The 15,444-nt window shown below is 40.7% G+C and overlaps 1 protein-coding gene across 6 annotated transcripts in view; it reads right to left on the bottom strand.

Moving 5' to 3' along the window:
- spire1a (spire-type actin nucleation factor 1a) overlaps positions 1–15,444 on the bottom strand; it is a 32,781-nt gene that overhangs the window by 3,807 nt on the left and 13,530 nt on the right. For 2 of the 6 annotated variants that reach the window (XM_006787802.2, XM_006787803.2), the window contains exons 3-14: positions 11,534–11,800; positions 9,735–9,860; positions 7,015–7,089; positions 6,680–6,844; positions 6,448–6,534; positions 5,181–5,310; positions 4,348–4,389; positions 2,972–3,019; positions 2,503–2,657; positions 1,998–2,079; positions 1,765–1,907; positions 646–669 (exon numbers count right to left, since the gene is read on the bottom strand). In XM_006787802.2, the coding sequence (XP_006787865.2) occupies positions 646–669; positions 1,765–1,907; positions 1,998–2,079; positions 2,503–2,657; positions 2,972–3,019; positions 4,348–4,389; positions 5,181–5,310; positions 6,448–6,534; positions 6,680–6,844; positions 7,015–7,089; positions 9,735–9,860; positions 11,534–11,800 (1,344 nt within the window). The remainder of the gene's footprint in view (positions 1–645; positions 670–1,764; positions 1,908–1,997; positions 2,080–2,502; positions 2,658–2,971; positions 3,020–4,347; positions 4,390–5,180; positions 5,311–6,447; positions 6,535–6,679; positions 6,845–7,014; positions 7,090–9,734; positions 9,861–11,533; positions 11,801–15,444) is intronic. The other 4 variants (XM_006787805.2, XM_006787804.2, XM_087835017.1 and 1 more) reach the window with 4 other exon arrangements.

The raw sequence follows: 15,444 nt of genomic DNA, 5'->3' as shown, positions 1-15,444 counted from the left end.
AGCTAATCACACACAGTACGCTCAGTAAAATTTAATACAAGAACTGCATGAACCCATTAGGTGGTCTGTCAGTTACGTCATCAGCTTACAGCCAACGTTGTTACCAAGCATAAAATCTAATAAAAAGATATACAAAAAAAAACATATGGATTACATCATCACATTCAAACGTGCATGAGCACATAGGATTAATTCATTTTTAACAAATATATCTGGCTTGACATTTCATTTTTGATCTCAATGTACCCCTCAAAAGGAAGGCTGTTCACTGACATTGCAGCTTTCCTTTCACTCCATTAAAATCCTTTCACACGTCCGCTGCCCACCTGAACTTCACCCAATCAGGTGTCCTCACATAGACCTCGGTTTCTGCCAAATCCTAGTACAAAGCTTGTGTGCTGCCTCTTGCGCACACTATACGGCCAGCTCCCTCAACGAAACCACACAGAGTACATCTAGCAATAAAAAACAGCTTTGAAGAAGCCGGATACAGTGATTTAGGCTGCATCTTCCAACCTTGATGGCATTCCTTTAAATCACTTTCTCCCTTGCGTGCATGCATGCATTCCTTAGTACTAATTGTTAGGATTAGTGGACATTGCAAATAAATAAATAAATCGACAAACAGGAAATTGACCTAGTTACCTTGCCACTGGGATCCGTCATTAGCTGCAGCATTTGAAAATAAGAAATAATTTAAAGTGAGTCTTTGGAAGAAGATGCTTAATCAGAGTAAACATGTAAACGAGATATAACAGGAGTACGAGAAAGGGAGGGGATGCAACAAAGACCTGACTGTTCTACATTAACTAAAGAGCTTCAGCTTCTTATATGAATGAAGTTTGAGAGGGTGTTTTAAACCAGGGAAAAGCTGCACAGGCAGAAATCCCTCCCGCCAACTTCTGATGCACACTCAGTCATTTTGTTCTGGAAACAGGTCTGAAATAAGACAAACTGCTTAACTCAGAAAGAGAAACGAGGGTTACCCATAGCAGGCATCTGAGGGAGAAAGAGTTAACATCCTAGTATTAATGAACAGTAACTTTTTATTCCAACTTTTAAAAGTGACTCATTAAAGATGTCTTAGATTAATCTCGTCACTGTTTGTTGTTTCTACTGTCACCTGGACAGATCTTAATGGAAACAACAGAATCAGCAACATTTGTCACTAGTTATGAAAGATTATGGAAAGGATTACGGATCGAAGATTTAAAATATGAAGTTCTCTCTGTGAAAGCTTTCTAATTCTTGACATGCATCACTACAGACTTTTAAAAGTCGAGTCTGGCTTAATTAGAAGCTCTGAGTTTGGCAGTGTTGAAAAAAGAAAAAGAAAAAATACATAAATAGTGAGAATAAACCAACTTGACCTAAATCCTTTTCATACAGCGCTGTCCTGTGCTTTCAATTAGATCCATCAACTTCACTAGAATCATAGGACCAAGCTCAGAGTCAGAGAAAACCAGTGACCTCACTGCAAACCAATGGCCGGTCACAGGACAGGAGTAAATTCAACAGACGTATTGTACGTCTGGTGCTGTTAATCGATGTAACATTCAATTCAATCATTCGTTTTGATTAGCGAGGTTGATATTTCATCCAACTGACTACATATTTCCAACTGGTGGGTCATGAACTGCATTCAGAAATGCTTCCGAGTATCTGCTTTTATATTTACTTCTTTTTTTTTTTTAATCATTTAGATGATAAAGATCCGTCATAAACAGAGAGTCCAATAGAAATAGCCTCCACAAGGTAACGTACCAAAGACTTCGAGCTCTGTCTGGATGGTGGTAAGAAAGGCCTGACGCTGGTAGGGGACTCCTTCTCGATAGAGTGCCGCCTCTGTGAAGATTGTCGCTTGTCTGGCTGTGGGGTGGCGGAGACAGGCAGGAACTTTGGAGGAGCTGGAGACATGGGACACAAATGTGCATGAAAAAGTCTGCCAGAGAGGGAACATTTAATTTGTGTAATACACTATGTTCAAAAGTTAATACCCTTCGTGGCTGCGACGGAGTCAGGAGACGTGTCTTCTATCAAAGACGTAGACATGCTGGAGCTGCTCCGTGTGGTTTCCTCCTGTCATGCAGGAAACGACATATTAGCAATTCATCGAAAATTCATAACTACCACAATCAAGTTTGTGTGCCTATTATTAACGTGTCATTAATAATTGTGAGAGCTTGCTGCTAAATCAGAATGTCACTTTAACCATATTATAGCAATATTGTGGAATAAGATTCTTTTAGATATAATGATGCTCTGAGCTCGAGAAGCCATCACATACATATCTATTTTTTAAAAATATTTGTTTTATACTGTTTATTAGAAATCCTTTTTAATTTTGTGCATGAAAAAGTTAAGATGGTTTGTTTTCTTTCTTTGCGCCAAATGGGACTGTGTATAATTTTGTTGCTCTTTTGGCAAAATAACCAAGATTCTGATGAAGTCACATGACACGCATGATCAGTCGCAATCAATCATAAGAGTCAGACATCTTACATCGGAATCTGAGCCGTCCAGCTCTGCCAGCGTGGGCGCTTTGAGCACCCTCTTTCTCTGGCTAAGCGCCTGCCCACCGCCCTGATTTGGTCCTGCTGTGCTGCTGGACAGTGAATGGGTGCTGCAGGTCAACTTCCTCCGAGCATCAGGAGTGTCTGTGGGTCAAACACAGTCAATTAAAGCGGGAAGATACAGCGTCCAACATAATAAACAGAGACACTGTTACAGATGTCACGTGTACACATGAACCACACATCACGAGTCAACTTCTTCAGTAGCTGGTATTAAAGACTTCTTTACAGTGTTATGACAGGACACCACAGAGGCAGAATTGAGGAAGATAAACCTCAGCCACATGCCAACGGTTCAGATTTTCTCCTCAATTTCCCCGCACTCATTTTCACGACACTCCTGCTTTGTCACACAGACTCCAAAGTTGCCACGACACGCCGGTCCGTGTGTGCTTTACCTGAGCTGCGGAACAAGTCCTGAGGAGTGCTGATGCTTTTCCCTGCACCTGCAGATGAATTAAGGGAATATAACCTTCAGTCGAAGCTCACACAGACGTTAACAAACACCAGACTAGAACCACGGGGAGGACTCGACAGCGACAAGCATCTGTCAGAGCAGAGGGCCTGTACAATGAAGCAGCATTTGCGGGCTTAGCGAGGTAACTCTAGGGGGGGTGGGTCCGAGAAGATCTGGAAGGCTGCCCTGTAGTTTTAATAAATATGTGTTCTTTACTTGAGCCTTTAACACCACCTGGGTTGCAGCTGGAAGAATAAACTTAAGACAGCCTTACCCAAGAGTAAATCTCAGGGACACATTAATCCAGTGGGTCTCAGAGTGTGGGCCATGAAGAATAAGGAGGTTGACATTCACAATTTATATATATCCATATATGTGTGTCTATCTATCTATGTGAGAAGTATGCAGCTCTATGGAAATTAAACCACCTCTAGCTGGAAGCAGAAAACCTGGGTTGACTTGGAGACGTGAAAACCTGTGACTGACAGCGCTTTGCGTGATCACAGTTGTAGCCCGCTTCATAGTACAGACCCCGGGTGTGAATTAACAGGACGCTGTGCGATAGTGGTCTATATTAAAGCTTAAACACATTGTGCCTAAACTAGAAAGCACAGAGGGAGAGGCGTACGAAGGGAAGTGCGGGGGAGGAAGCAGGGAAAGACAGTGAGTGCAGCCACAGTGCTAAAAGTTATTCTTGCACATAATTTGGATCGTGGTCACCTCGTGAACTGTAACGCTACATTCGAACCGTCATCTCCCATTCTCAACCATTTATCTAAGGGTTTAGGCTGCTGACAGCAGCGTTACATAATTCTTTCACTTTTCACATTGAGAGGGAGGATTAGGATGACCAACAGGGGAGGCAAGCCGTAGAGAGAGTGATGATTTGTAATCTCACTTTACTGGCTCTGGCCCAATTGCCATCTCATAACAGCTATACCACAGACAGCCTCTGTGACTAGCATCTCCCCTAAAATATATGCCCTCCCTCTCTGGAGTTTGTACGTTTATTGTGTCCACAGGCTGCCCGTAAAAATCACCCCAGCAACAGAACATTACCAACACAGTTTCACGCATCCTAAGATTAAGGTGCACTGTGCTGACCCATCTTTCCTCTCACCTTCAGAAAGTGTCTTTATAATAAACAGCCAGTAAGTGACAGCAGTGTGTCATAAATGCACTTGTACAACACAAGCATGAAGTATGTGGGGTGTGTTTAAATCAGGGAGAAGCAAGAATCTAAGTCCTAAAAAATAGCCTAGAATAAAACACTTGCACAACAATAGGATAGAACATAACAGGTGACATGAACTTTACCTGATGAGTCAAAGCTGTGAGACATGCTAAGGGGTCGCATGACTGACAGATATGCCCATATTTGGGAGGGAAAAAAAAGAAAAGGAAGCAAAATAGAAAACAAAGAAAATGTTATAATGGACGATGATGTCAGAATCATCCCAGTTTAACACTTCCATGCGTTCACAACGGCTCCATAATCTCAGATTTTCATAAACAGTTTAACAGAATTGCCCCATATGTACGATTATGCAACAACTAAACATTAGTTTACTGAAGCCACTTACAAAGGGATTGGTCTATGAACTGCACAGAACACTGGATGGTAAAGACTGCTGTTTCTTTTAGCTTTAATTGAAACCATGTTCAGCTGTCCATGTATAACCATTATATACTAAAAGAGGATTACGACCTATGTACTGCTCACTTCAAAAGGCACTGGCATTACATAATGAGTAAGGTCACAAGCAGAGGCCTGGGCATCTTTGGGCAACTGCAGTAACAGCTATACTAAACACATGAAGGCTCACAGCTGCAGTCAGCATGATCCTTGTTTAAACACTGACGCCTTTAATAAAGCGAGGAGATCGATGCAGGAAGCAGGCTGTTAGAGTACTCATGATGGCTGGAGTTAAGAATGATTAATTCATGGATAATGTTTTATGTCCTGAGTGGATGGGTTAGGTTCACTGAAAGCTGTCATGCAGAAAGTTAAGAACAACGCTCCCCCAGAGAGATTTCTTCTAAAGATCAATACATTTGCGTGTGAGTCGGAGCAGTGCGAGTTCGTGCTTATATGTCAGGCCATAAGTAGAATCATTTCTGAGCGTGGGTTTGTGTAATCGTCATCTCACCCAGACGGTTTCTGCGGATCATGTCGGGTGAAACCGGCCTCAGCTTCCTTTCCGCTTTTATGTCCTCCAGCAGTCGCTCGTGAAGGCTCCGGGGACGCGGAGGGTGTGGTTTGAGTTTGCGAGCAGAGACCTGTCGTGACAGAGGAGTGCGTACTTGATTACCAAGATTTTCCTCTCACACCTCTGCTCTGAAAGAGTGCGTGATGACGTCTTTCAGCTATTCTCTCAGTCAAAATTAATCATTTAGCTAAAAGCAATGATAGACTTGCATGTGTCAACATTCACACTCAGCCCTCTGGCATCTGTAGCATCGTGTATGGCAGAGTACTGGTATCATAAGTGACAACCAAATATTGATGTCACGGACTTCAGCGTTTTCACAGCTGTGCTGAATATAGAGGACAATTCAGTCACGTCACTGTCCAAGTTCAATTTTACTGTACTGAAAGTGGAGTATATGAGGTATACTTAAATACTATACATGACAAATGCTAGAAAGGACCAAGCATTTTTTTTTAAGTAAATTTAGGATTCAATAATTAAACTGATGTCATTAAAACGTCAAATCTAGTATATAACAGAAGATTTGTTTGCTTTTTTTAAATGCAACATTAATATGTCTGCTTTATTTTGCTTCTATATCTGTCATTTTATTTATTTATTTATTTAGCTCACAAAAGTTTTTTTTCCCTAAACAAAGCTATATATCCATTTAAAAAACATAATTCCTTTATCATGGATGCAGCTTAAACAAGCTATAATTTAAAGTGTGTTTTGAGCATACTACAATTGGCACTTTTGGTTGACTGGCTAATGGCTAAAGCCCATTAAGGGATCACTAGAGAACTAAGATCAAATCCAACTTAAGAGACAGGCAGTGGGCGCCCTGGCAACCAGGACCACTAAAATGGGAAAACTGCAGAAAAATGAGCTTTATGGCTTTGCAACCAATTTTCCCTAGCGACCGTGAACAACCACTCACCAACTGCTTTTCTGTTGACCAGTGGTTGCCTGGTTACTGACTGGTTTCAAGTTTTGTGTGACCGAGAGCTAATCAAGCAACAAATAAACAGGACATATTTTTAGATTAATGCCAAAATTTGTTTGAGATAATTAATTTAAAAGTACATTTAAAAGTGTGTATATATATATATATATTTATCAAATACAATATTATTGTGTGTAATTGCAAATTAATGAATTGATGCATTTTTATTGATTTTGAGCCTCGATACTAATTACTGGCACCGTGTTCTGCACGACTCACAGGGTTGAGAGGAGGTCGTGACCTGATGAATTCCAGAATGACCTCATGTGCGCTCTTCTTTAACCGTGGAGGAATGTCCCCATTCACCTGGGAGAAGACATTAAAAATAACATGAAGACGTGATAAAAAATAAAAAAATTAAAAAAAAGGAAGGTCACGCTACAGAACAAAAACATCGCTTGTCTTTGGAGTTTTTTTGTTTTCGTCCTCTGTGTAGTTCAAACACCCTCACCATGACTTTTCGCAGCTTGTAACGTTTTGAACGGATGTCGTCCATCAACATCTCGTAGGGTGTGAGCTGGTACTCTATGGGTAGTGGGTTGTACTGGCGCTCCTGGACCTTCTTCAACTTTACACCATGTCTTAGATCTCTCATCACCTGTACCCAGAACCGTGCCTGATTGGAATACAAGCGGCACGGTTAGTGATGCACTTATGCATTTGCAATGCCTTTCACTGGTCCGGCCCACTCAAGATCAAAGTAGGCTGCATGTGGCTCATGATGTACAATGAGTTTGACATTTCTGCCTCAAAGTGATACTTGATGCACCAAGTAGATCTTCTTACCCAGTCTGCATTTTGCAACTCATTGAGGTCTTTAGCAGGTTCTTCCTGAGTCTCCCCTTCCATCTTCCGAAGGTTCTAGGCAAGATAGCAAAATGGGATAACATGGAATGTTAGCGAGGAAACAAATGAGACAGAAAATGAGCAAAGTGATGGTAGTGAACTTGTGCCCAACTCTCTCCCAGACAAATATTAGGTTAAGGTCCTAGGCATATTGCCCATAATGTCATGGCAGCCAGTTCAATTAATCAATAAATGTGGATTCACATGACCAGGCGGATCCTTCTCATCTTGAAATCGAATTTATGCCAGAAGGAACAAAAGCCCAAAAAAGGTCAATGAACAACTAATGACTGCCATTAATATGTGACTGCTGAATCTGTTATGCAGAACTGTTCTGGGTGACCTACTTCAGTTGTGATACTGCTCAAGATAAACCTCCTTCCTGACATGTCCAATACATTCAATCTTTTTTCTGTGCTGGTTAATCTCAATTTAAAAATGACAAATTACCATAACACCAGAGTTTTAGATCAAAGAAAGAAGTCCTTAAGGGGAAAAAAATATTGTTATGTAGTATTTTAACCTCCGACTCCCACTGTTCCCACCTCTGTCTTTCAGTGAAAGTGATATGAAAGTTGCATATGTATCTCCCACCTTCACTTCTCTGGGGTCGTTCCTGTTTTGAACGATGATAACATTTAGTGAGTCAGTGACGCCATTTTCAGTACATTTACATTTGTTTCTAGTCTGGCTGGCTCCCAAGAGAAGAATGCTGTTCACAATCTTGTTAGAGAAAAGTCCGAAACGGTGAGAGAAACTAAAAGAAAAACTGATCATTCCCTAATTTGTAAGCATGTGTGTGGTACAGTGTATGGTTGCTTATTAGCAATCATCCAGAGGCCTTTAAGGCTACAGCCAGTCCTCTATACACCAGTGGTCTGATGCAATCCTGTAAGCTCTTTAAATTGCTGTAATAAAGTTAAACTTGATTCTATAACCACACCGTCTTACATAAGACTGTTTGCATGAATCATGTCTGCTACAGAAGCTAGTGTTTACAGTAGATATTGTACAGCAAACCTACCATTTCTGGCTTTGCTACATGGTCTCCTTAAACTTATTTCTCTCTTAAGATCCCACCTCAGCCTTTCAATCTGGTCTGTGCCACTGCAGCATCTTGACTCGTTTTCAGCCATTTTTCTTTTTAGATTTGCTGATTTTCTTGGGATCACTGTCCAGTTTCAGCAAAGCTTCAGCCGCCAGGCAGATGGCCTCACATTTGATTCCAGAATACTTTGCAGACATTGAGTTGACCATGAACTCCGCTGTGTACCAAAGTGCCCAGGTGGCTGCAAAACAAGCCCAAACCGTCACCCTTCCACTTCAGTGCTTTATCGTTGGTATTAGTCGTTTGCGCTCATATGCTGTGTTATATTAATAAAGCTGCATCTAAACAAAACAAGACTTTTTGAACAACATACTTTCGGACAGATGAGGCAAAGTGAAGAAGTTTGTCTACATTTGGAGAAAAGCTGTGCAGACATGATGTTTTTAGAGCGCAAAGGATTTCTGTGACAACCCTTCCAAACAGGCCATACTTGTTCAGTCTTTTTTGCTAATTGCACTGCACTAAGGTTTAAGGTTGAACATACCACCTGAGGCCTGTAAACTCTGAGACATAGCTCTTGGGTCTTTTGCATTTTTTCTGAGCAATGCACTCTGAACTTGGAGTGAATATCATGCCATTGTATTAACACTCATACCAGAAACTGGCAAAACCTCTTTTTCCCCCCCTTTTTCTTTTTTAATATATAGGGCTTCTAAGACTTGCTGATGATCCGTTAATCAGAAGCATTTGATTAGCAGCACCTGCCTCCTGCTACTTAACCTCTTAATATGGAAGCAGTAAGGACGTATTTAGTTATTCAAATGAGAATCGTTTTTCCCCCTCATGACTGTAAAAAAGAATTTATATTACTCTAAATAAAATCACAAGAAATTTGTCTTTTAAGTGAGATGGGAGCTAAAACTGTTTAAAGGCTGCTCATTGACCTTGACTGAGTTTAATTATAAAAGTGCAAATTCACATAGCAATTATCTAAAAAGAAAAAGGAAAAACAGCACAAGTGGGTATTCCACCCTAATAATTCTCAGCTACTCCAGTAAAAACATCCCGCTTACACAACTGTTCCTGTTAGGTTGAGCACAGCTACTTGAGAGAGGATGCCAGAACACGTCCATTCAGAATTAAGTTATGCCAAGCACTCGAGCTCATGGCTAGCCTAACAAGAGGGTCATCCAGGGACACCTACTGTCTCAGTCAATCTGTACTATAATCACTTCGTGGACTGTTGTTGTTTCCGCTTCTGGGCACCACTCTGGGATTTTCTTGCCCCAGCAATAAGTCCGTTGGCCGAATAGATCCCTATTCCAGCAGTTTAAGCAAACAGATGTACCAAACCAGAGTGGTAAAACGGTTAGAAGAGAGTTTGGTCCTTTATTACAGTCTGTTCTGTCCATCAGTTTTTCTTAGCGCTCATGTTTATAATATGAGAAATTTGTGACGTGCCCTCTTAGTTCTTGAGTGACTTACATAAGAGTTCGCCCAACTTTGGAAATGTAGCGATAACATTTAAAATAGGTAAGTGCAGAAGACTGTCGCACTCACCTGCACTTAAATTAGCAATAAATTCATAATGTCACACATCAAAAGTTCATACCTCCTTGGCACTCCTGATCTTCTCCAAGAAAGTGCGTAGTTCTCTGCTCTCAGCGTACAGAGCCCGGCACACAGCCTGGTAATGGTTGGGGGCATCTGATGGACTGGGAAGGTGGGAAGAACATAGCTGTAGAGGCAAAGAATGCAATGTATTACATATACTGGTGCTTGGAATAAACAATCAATAAAGCTGCTTTATATCTGTGTGTGGATTGAAGCACACATTTGTCAGTACTCCAAATTACACACAAACCTTTATGTGCATTTGTAAATCGCCTTTATGCTTGTGGATCATACACTTTGTACACTTTTGTAACCCTATTGAGACTAATTTAACTCCAATCTGGACCAAAGTGGGCATTTTAATTCTCAAAGTCATGCCTCATGCGTGGCTAAAGACATCGTGTGATGTTGGGGAACTTGACAAAAATAACACTAAACCTGCTTGACCAGCTGGAACAACACTGCCTGACAATCACTGGTTGCGCACCATTTAAAGCTCCGACCTGCGTGGTATCTGAGTCCAATTGTTGTGACAATAAGAGTTACCTGGAGGAGTTATGCATGCGCTGTCAAATAATCTCCAAAAAAACAATAGGGAACCAGATGGATGGCATATTTTCATTTTCAGGTAAAGGGCTTGGCAAGCTGAAAAAATGTCTGACTGCGCAAACAGACGCCTTCTTGTCATGATGGGAAAATAACAGGTGATATGACACATGAGAAGTGAGAGTTAAACATTCTTAAAATATCACCGCAGCTGTCGTTTCCATTGTTTCTACTGATAACAATTCTCTGTGGAAACATGCAAAAAAATGTTTATATGGAAAAACCAAGTGAAACTGCAAAATAACAGCACGACTTCTGGAAACCACAAAGTGTGCAAACATAAGAATATGGAGTTAAATTTGATGTTAAACTCAGGGCTTCATTTGATGAGCCATAATTGGCGTAAATGTGGCTGGATCCAAACCCCTAACTGACACTTTCAGTAGAACGATACCAGCTCATGTAGCCTCCGCTCACCCCATTGTACAAGAGCAATGAGGAAACCCATTCGGCACTTTAACATTTAAATATTTCTGTCTAAGTAGGATGCCAGCTAGCATGTCCTGTCATACTGTACCAGCTTCACGTTTCGCTGGAACTTCAAAGTGACATACCTCTGTTTGTCAGAAGAGAATAAAACTGGATGTAGATGTGCCAGATCTGGCCGCAGCCATGCCATAATGACTTTACACTGAACAGAGTGATTGCTGGAGGAGTAAGAGCTTAGGGAAGACCTGATATTTGTGTTCCACATCAGTTTTATAAGGCTTTATAACAGGCTGAAATTTTCTAACCCCATTCCCCTAATACCAGTGTGTTTACAGGGCTATAATTACCCATCTTATTCAGAAGCTACTTGGGGAATTTACAGTGTGACAGCTTCTATCAGGGGAATACGTTTGTGCTGGGGTGATTACATGCGGCTGCACTGCTTTCTTAATAAGCCAGCTGTAAAAATGTGGCAAGCACACAAACTATACGGCAGTTTATTCCACACAAAACAGAAAGCCACACATTTCACATGCCTGCGATAGCTTTGCTTCATTTCAATTTGCTCTGCCATTTCAATCCATTACGGACCAAGTGATCAGACTGATGAAGCTCTACAGCAGAAACACTGCAGTTAATTATTAGAGTTATTAGAAGCAGTATGTGTTGAGAACAGATTTATGTACTCAAGGAATCTGGCAGACAAACTAAGCTCTCATTGCAAACCGTTTACATGTGTATCTTAATAAAATAAAACCCTACCATGATGATGTCTCGATAGCTCTGGATGCTACTGATTGTACTGCTGGAGCCATCGGACACGAGGTCCCCTTCCTCCTCTTCTTCGCATTCATCCTCTTCTTCTGTGGCCTCGTAGCCCTCGTCGGGACAGGGGTCACTCTCCGTTTCCTCCGTGTTGGTCATCATGTCGATGAGGCGCTCCAGCGGCGGGCTGAGCTCGCGCTCTTCGTTTTCTTTGAGGCCATAGTCTAGAGCTTTGTAGATCATGACACCCAGTGAGTCAATAACCTAAAAGGAAGAGGTTGTGGGTTATTATTTTGTACAGGCCACCAAGTTGATTTTACATTTTGTAGCTTTTAGGCACTCAGGGGCTTGAACAACAGATAAATTCTGAAACAAACAGTTGTACTTGTAAGTGTGGACTTTAATTATTGTGAGGATCACTTCTAAAGGTGCACACACTGACAGCTTCCATCATCTCCCAAACTGGAACACCAAGAAGAATATCAGTCTTTAGCACATAGGTTTGCTTACTTTTTCTAGCACGCTATGTGAGTCATTACTCATTGTGTTAAAGGCATGAACAGTACAACTTTTATGCATTTGATAAGTCAAATTGTGTTTTGAATAGTTATGATGAAAAGATTTCCACATATGAATGCTTCATAATGTCACGCGAGTCTCAGTCGGACATGTTTCCCGACAATAGTAAATGTTCTGCAGAGCATCAAGGAGGCAACAACCATGACTTCTGCTCACTGTGTGAATTCTCTGGATAAACACCTCCTTTGTTCTTACATGGCTCAATCGGATGTTACTCCGACGTGAGTGACATAGCAGCTCATGTGTCTCGCAATCATCACAATTCACATGTAATGTGTGAAGTACAGAAAGAAAAGGATACGTTTTCTTGTCACTAGTTAGCGGTATTGTGCACACTAATAATTAAAATTCACTGAGACCAACAACAATGACCTTGACTGTGACTATGATCACAATTTGGGTGATCATTGCATTTAAGTTTGGTTAAATTCTGACCAATACTGCAGAAGCAGGAGCGAACTGTGGACAGACAACTTCAGCTTGATGAAATCAGACCACGTTTAATGAGTAATCACGTCGGTCACTCCACAAACTTCCTTTATACTGTATTCAGTGTCATATGTCCTCAGTATCGTATTTGCAGAAAGCAAATGCAGTAATACTCTGCTGTAAGTCTTCACTGTATTGGTTCAAATCGGTGGCTCTTCTTAGCTCGAGGGGTAAAAACATTTCTTTCCCGTCTGCTGAAATCTGTTTACTCCAAGTTAACTATGCCGACATTATGTTCTTTCCAGCTGACAGACGACATTCAGCTTTTTGTCTCCTCCAGCTCATGCTCCGCTATAATTAAAAGCACACCAGCACATCCTCATGGAACAAGCCTCATTTCACAGTACCCTTGCCTTACTCAGATAAACAACCGTATCTACAACAAACCTCAGTTCACCTGAACGGAGGACAGTTCACGTCTTCAAAGTGATGAGTAAAAAGGCCACAGTGTAGCCGACTGAAACTTAATAATTACCATAATCCAGGAGATGATTTCATTTCATCACTGCCTTTTCTCATTAGTAGGACATGACCTACATTTTTGTTTTCTTTCCTGATGTTTCAAACAACTATCAGATCACACAAAACTGCTAGTTTTACATCAGCGCACTTAGTTCACCGATCTAACCCTCGGTCTGAGGTCAACAAGTGTCGGAAGTATTGGACAGTCGACCTGAAACAACCTTGGAAACGTCAGATATCGTTATGACCGGGCCAAATGATTTCAATCAGAGCGCAGTGGGAGTGAAGACATTTAGCAAAGTACCCACAAAAATTAAAATACTATTCTGCATGTGGACATCCTTTGATACTCAAAGGCTAAGAATACAGAGCACTTCACCTGAAGTTTCAGCAGCAAGCACAAAAATCGACTTCAGTAAATTTTGCCATTTGCTGTAACTTCTGTGTTTATTTTGTTTGCCACTTGTCACCAGAGCCATTAAATAAATGCTCTGTCATTACTGCACTGCATATTCTATTTCCAGATGTGTATTGTTGAAAGAGGGAGGCGTCCCAAACAAACCAGACCGTTGCTGTGAGTGAAGCTAGTTCTGATGGGCATGGCTGAATATGCGCTGGTTTGGTGCCAAAAACAGCACTGCACACGTCTTTGGAGTCTGGGAGTGTACTACATGGAAGAGAAGGGTGTGGAGTGCACACGTTTAGGTATGTGAAGGTCAACAAGGCGAAAAGAAACTAATTTAATCAGACCGACTACTAAAATAACTGACACTGAGAAAACCACGCAGTTCTAGAGTGTGGGATTTTGCTTGGATACTGTATGATCAATTTTCACAGTTGTGACAATGTACTTGCACATTGTAGCTTAAATGTTTGTTTGTTTTTTGTTTTGTTTACACTTTACAAACACCGCTTTGCAGTATTTGTATTGTCCAAAAGCCAAAACGGGTCTGGTAACATATCTGAGGAATCACAGGGTCAGACAAAAAATTCTGAACCCATGATCATGGTGAAAGATCGAGTTCTGAATGGGCATCAGTTTCAGTTAATTCAACGCAGTGGGATTTTAGAAACTGTATATAATTAATTTCCAATTTTATCAAACAAAAACTAACCTCTGCCCAACAATGCCTGGCCCAGCCATCTTATCTTCACAGCCAGCTAAGCGTGCCATTGCAGCACCCAGAGGAGCAGCAGCATGCTTTTATTAGCGACAGCCAGGTAACGACCGTGTTTGCACTAGCTTCGTCCACGTTTCTCAGCATTATGAAGTTGAGATACGATTACAGCACGTCGGTACAGCTTTAAAATCACCTGAGCTCTGTTGGACCCCATGTGTGACAACAGAAAGAACCATGTGATCATAATGTCATGAGCATTAGTCCTCAACATATCTGCGTGGAGTCACAACACATCACTGTAAATTGTATAGATTTTTCATCATTTTCATTACTTAAGTGTATGATATTTTGGAACATTATGAAATTGAATAAGATCACCGACTCTTTATGAAAATATTTTCATAGATATAAATAAATCTGTAAGTACGCAAGCAAGGAAAGCGTCTGCTACTGTGTGCAACTCAATATTTTCTTATTATTTTATAATGGCTTTTTCTGACCTGAGCACCTGCTCTTCAAAGTCTCTGTGCACAGATATGCATATTGGATTATAACCAATAATACAATTTGTTTGCCTATTAAACATAGTTTTACATCGTTATCATTCCTCAATCATCTGTGTGCAGTTGATAATCCTGTTCCCAGGCTAAAACAAATATCCTATTCCTTAGTGTCTTATTATGTAACCTTTTAATCCATCTGTAGTACAACATGCACTGTAGTGGGCAGGGAAACTAGGAAATTCAGGAGTGACAGTCTGCACATAGGGATCTCATTCACAGGCAAAAAGGATCATCATCACCATGTATACATAAGAAACCTCGTGTATTCATGTCCAGGCTAAGCAGTCTCACTATACTACATGTCCAGTTAAGGAACATATTCTGTAGTGGTGGGTCAAGAGTACGTTTAGCCAACAGTTGTTGTTTGAATCAAATTTTCTAATCAAACACAAAATTAGTTTCAGTGATTGTCCAGTGGTTCAACAGCAACTAGCACAGTAAGGATCACTGTTTAATGCAATAATTAACCACCAAGTACAATAATTTGGATGAATTTTGCCACATATGGTCCATACATAAATATAAATGGCTATAAATCACACTTATGCCTCCAACCTGCAGCTTACATGCTTGATGCTTTCAACTGTATCAAAGTTTGCTTCTTAATTTTATCTTATTAGATATTTATGTGAATTTTGTCATACTTAAGTATGACATTTAGAGTTATAGCCTTAAACATGTATTAAGACTGTAT

This window comes from Neolamprologus brichardi, chromosome 22 (assembly GCF_056152115.1).
Source record: "Neolamprologus brichardi isolate AB-2024 chromosome 22, ASM5615211v1, whole genome shotgun sequence".
Lineage (NCBI taxonomy): Eukaryota > Metazoa > Chordata > Actinopteri > Cichliformes > Cichlidae > Neolamprologus > Neolamprologus brichardi.
This window is presented reverse-complemented; position numbering and strand designations above follow the sequence as displayed.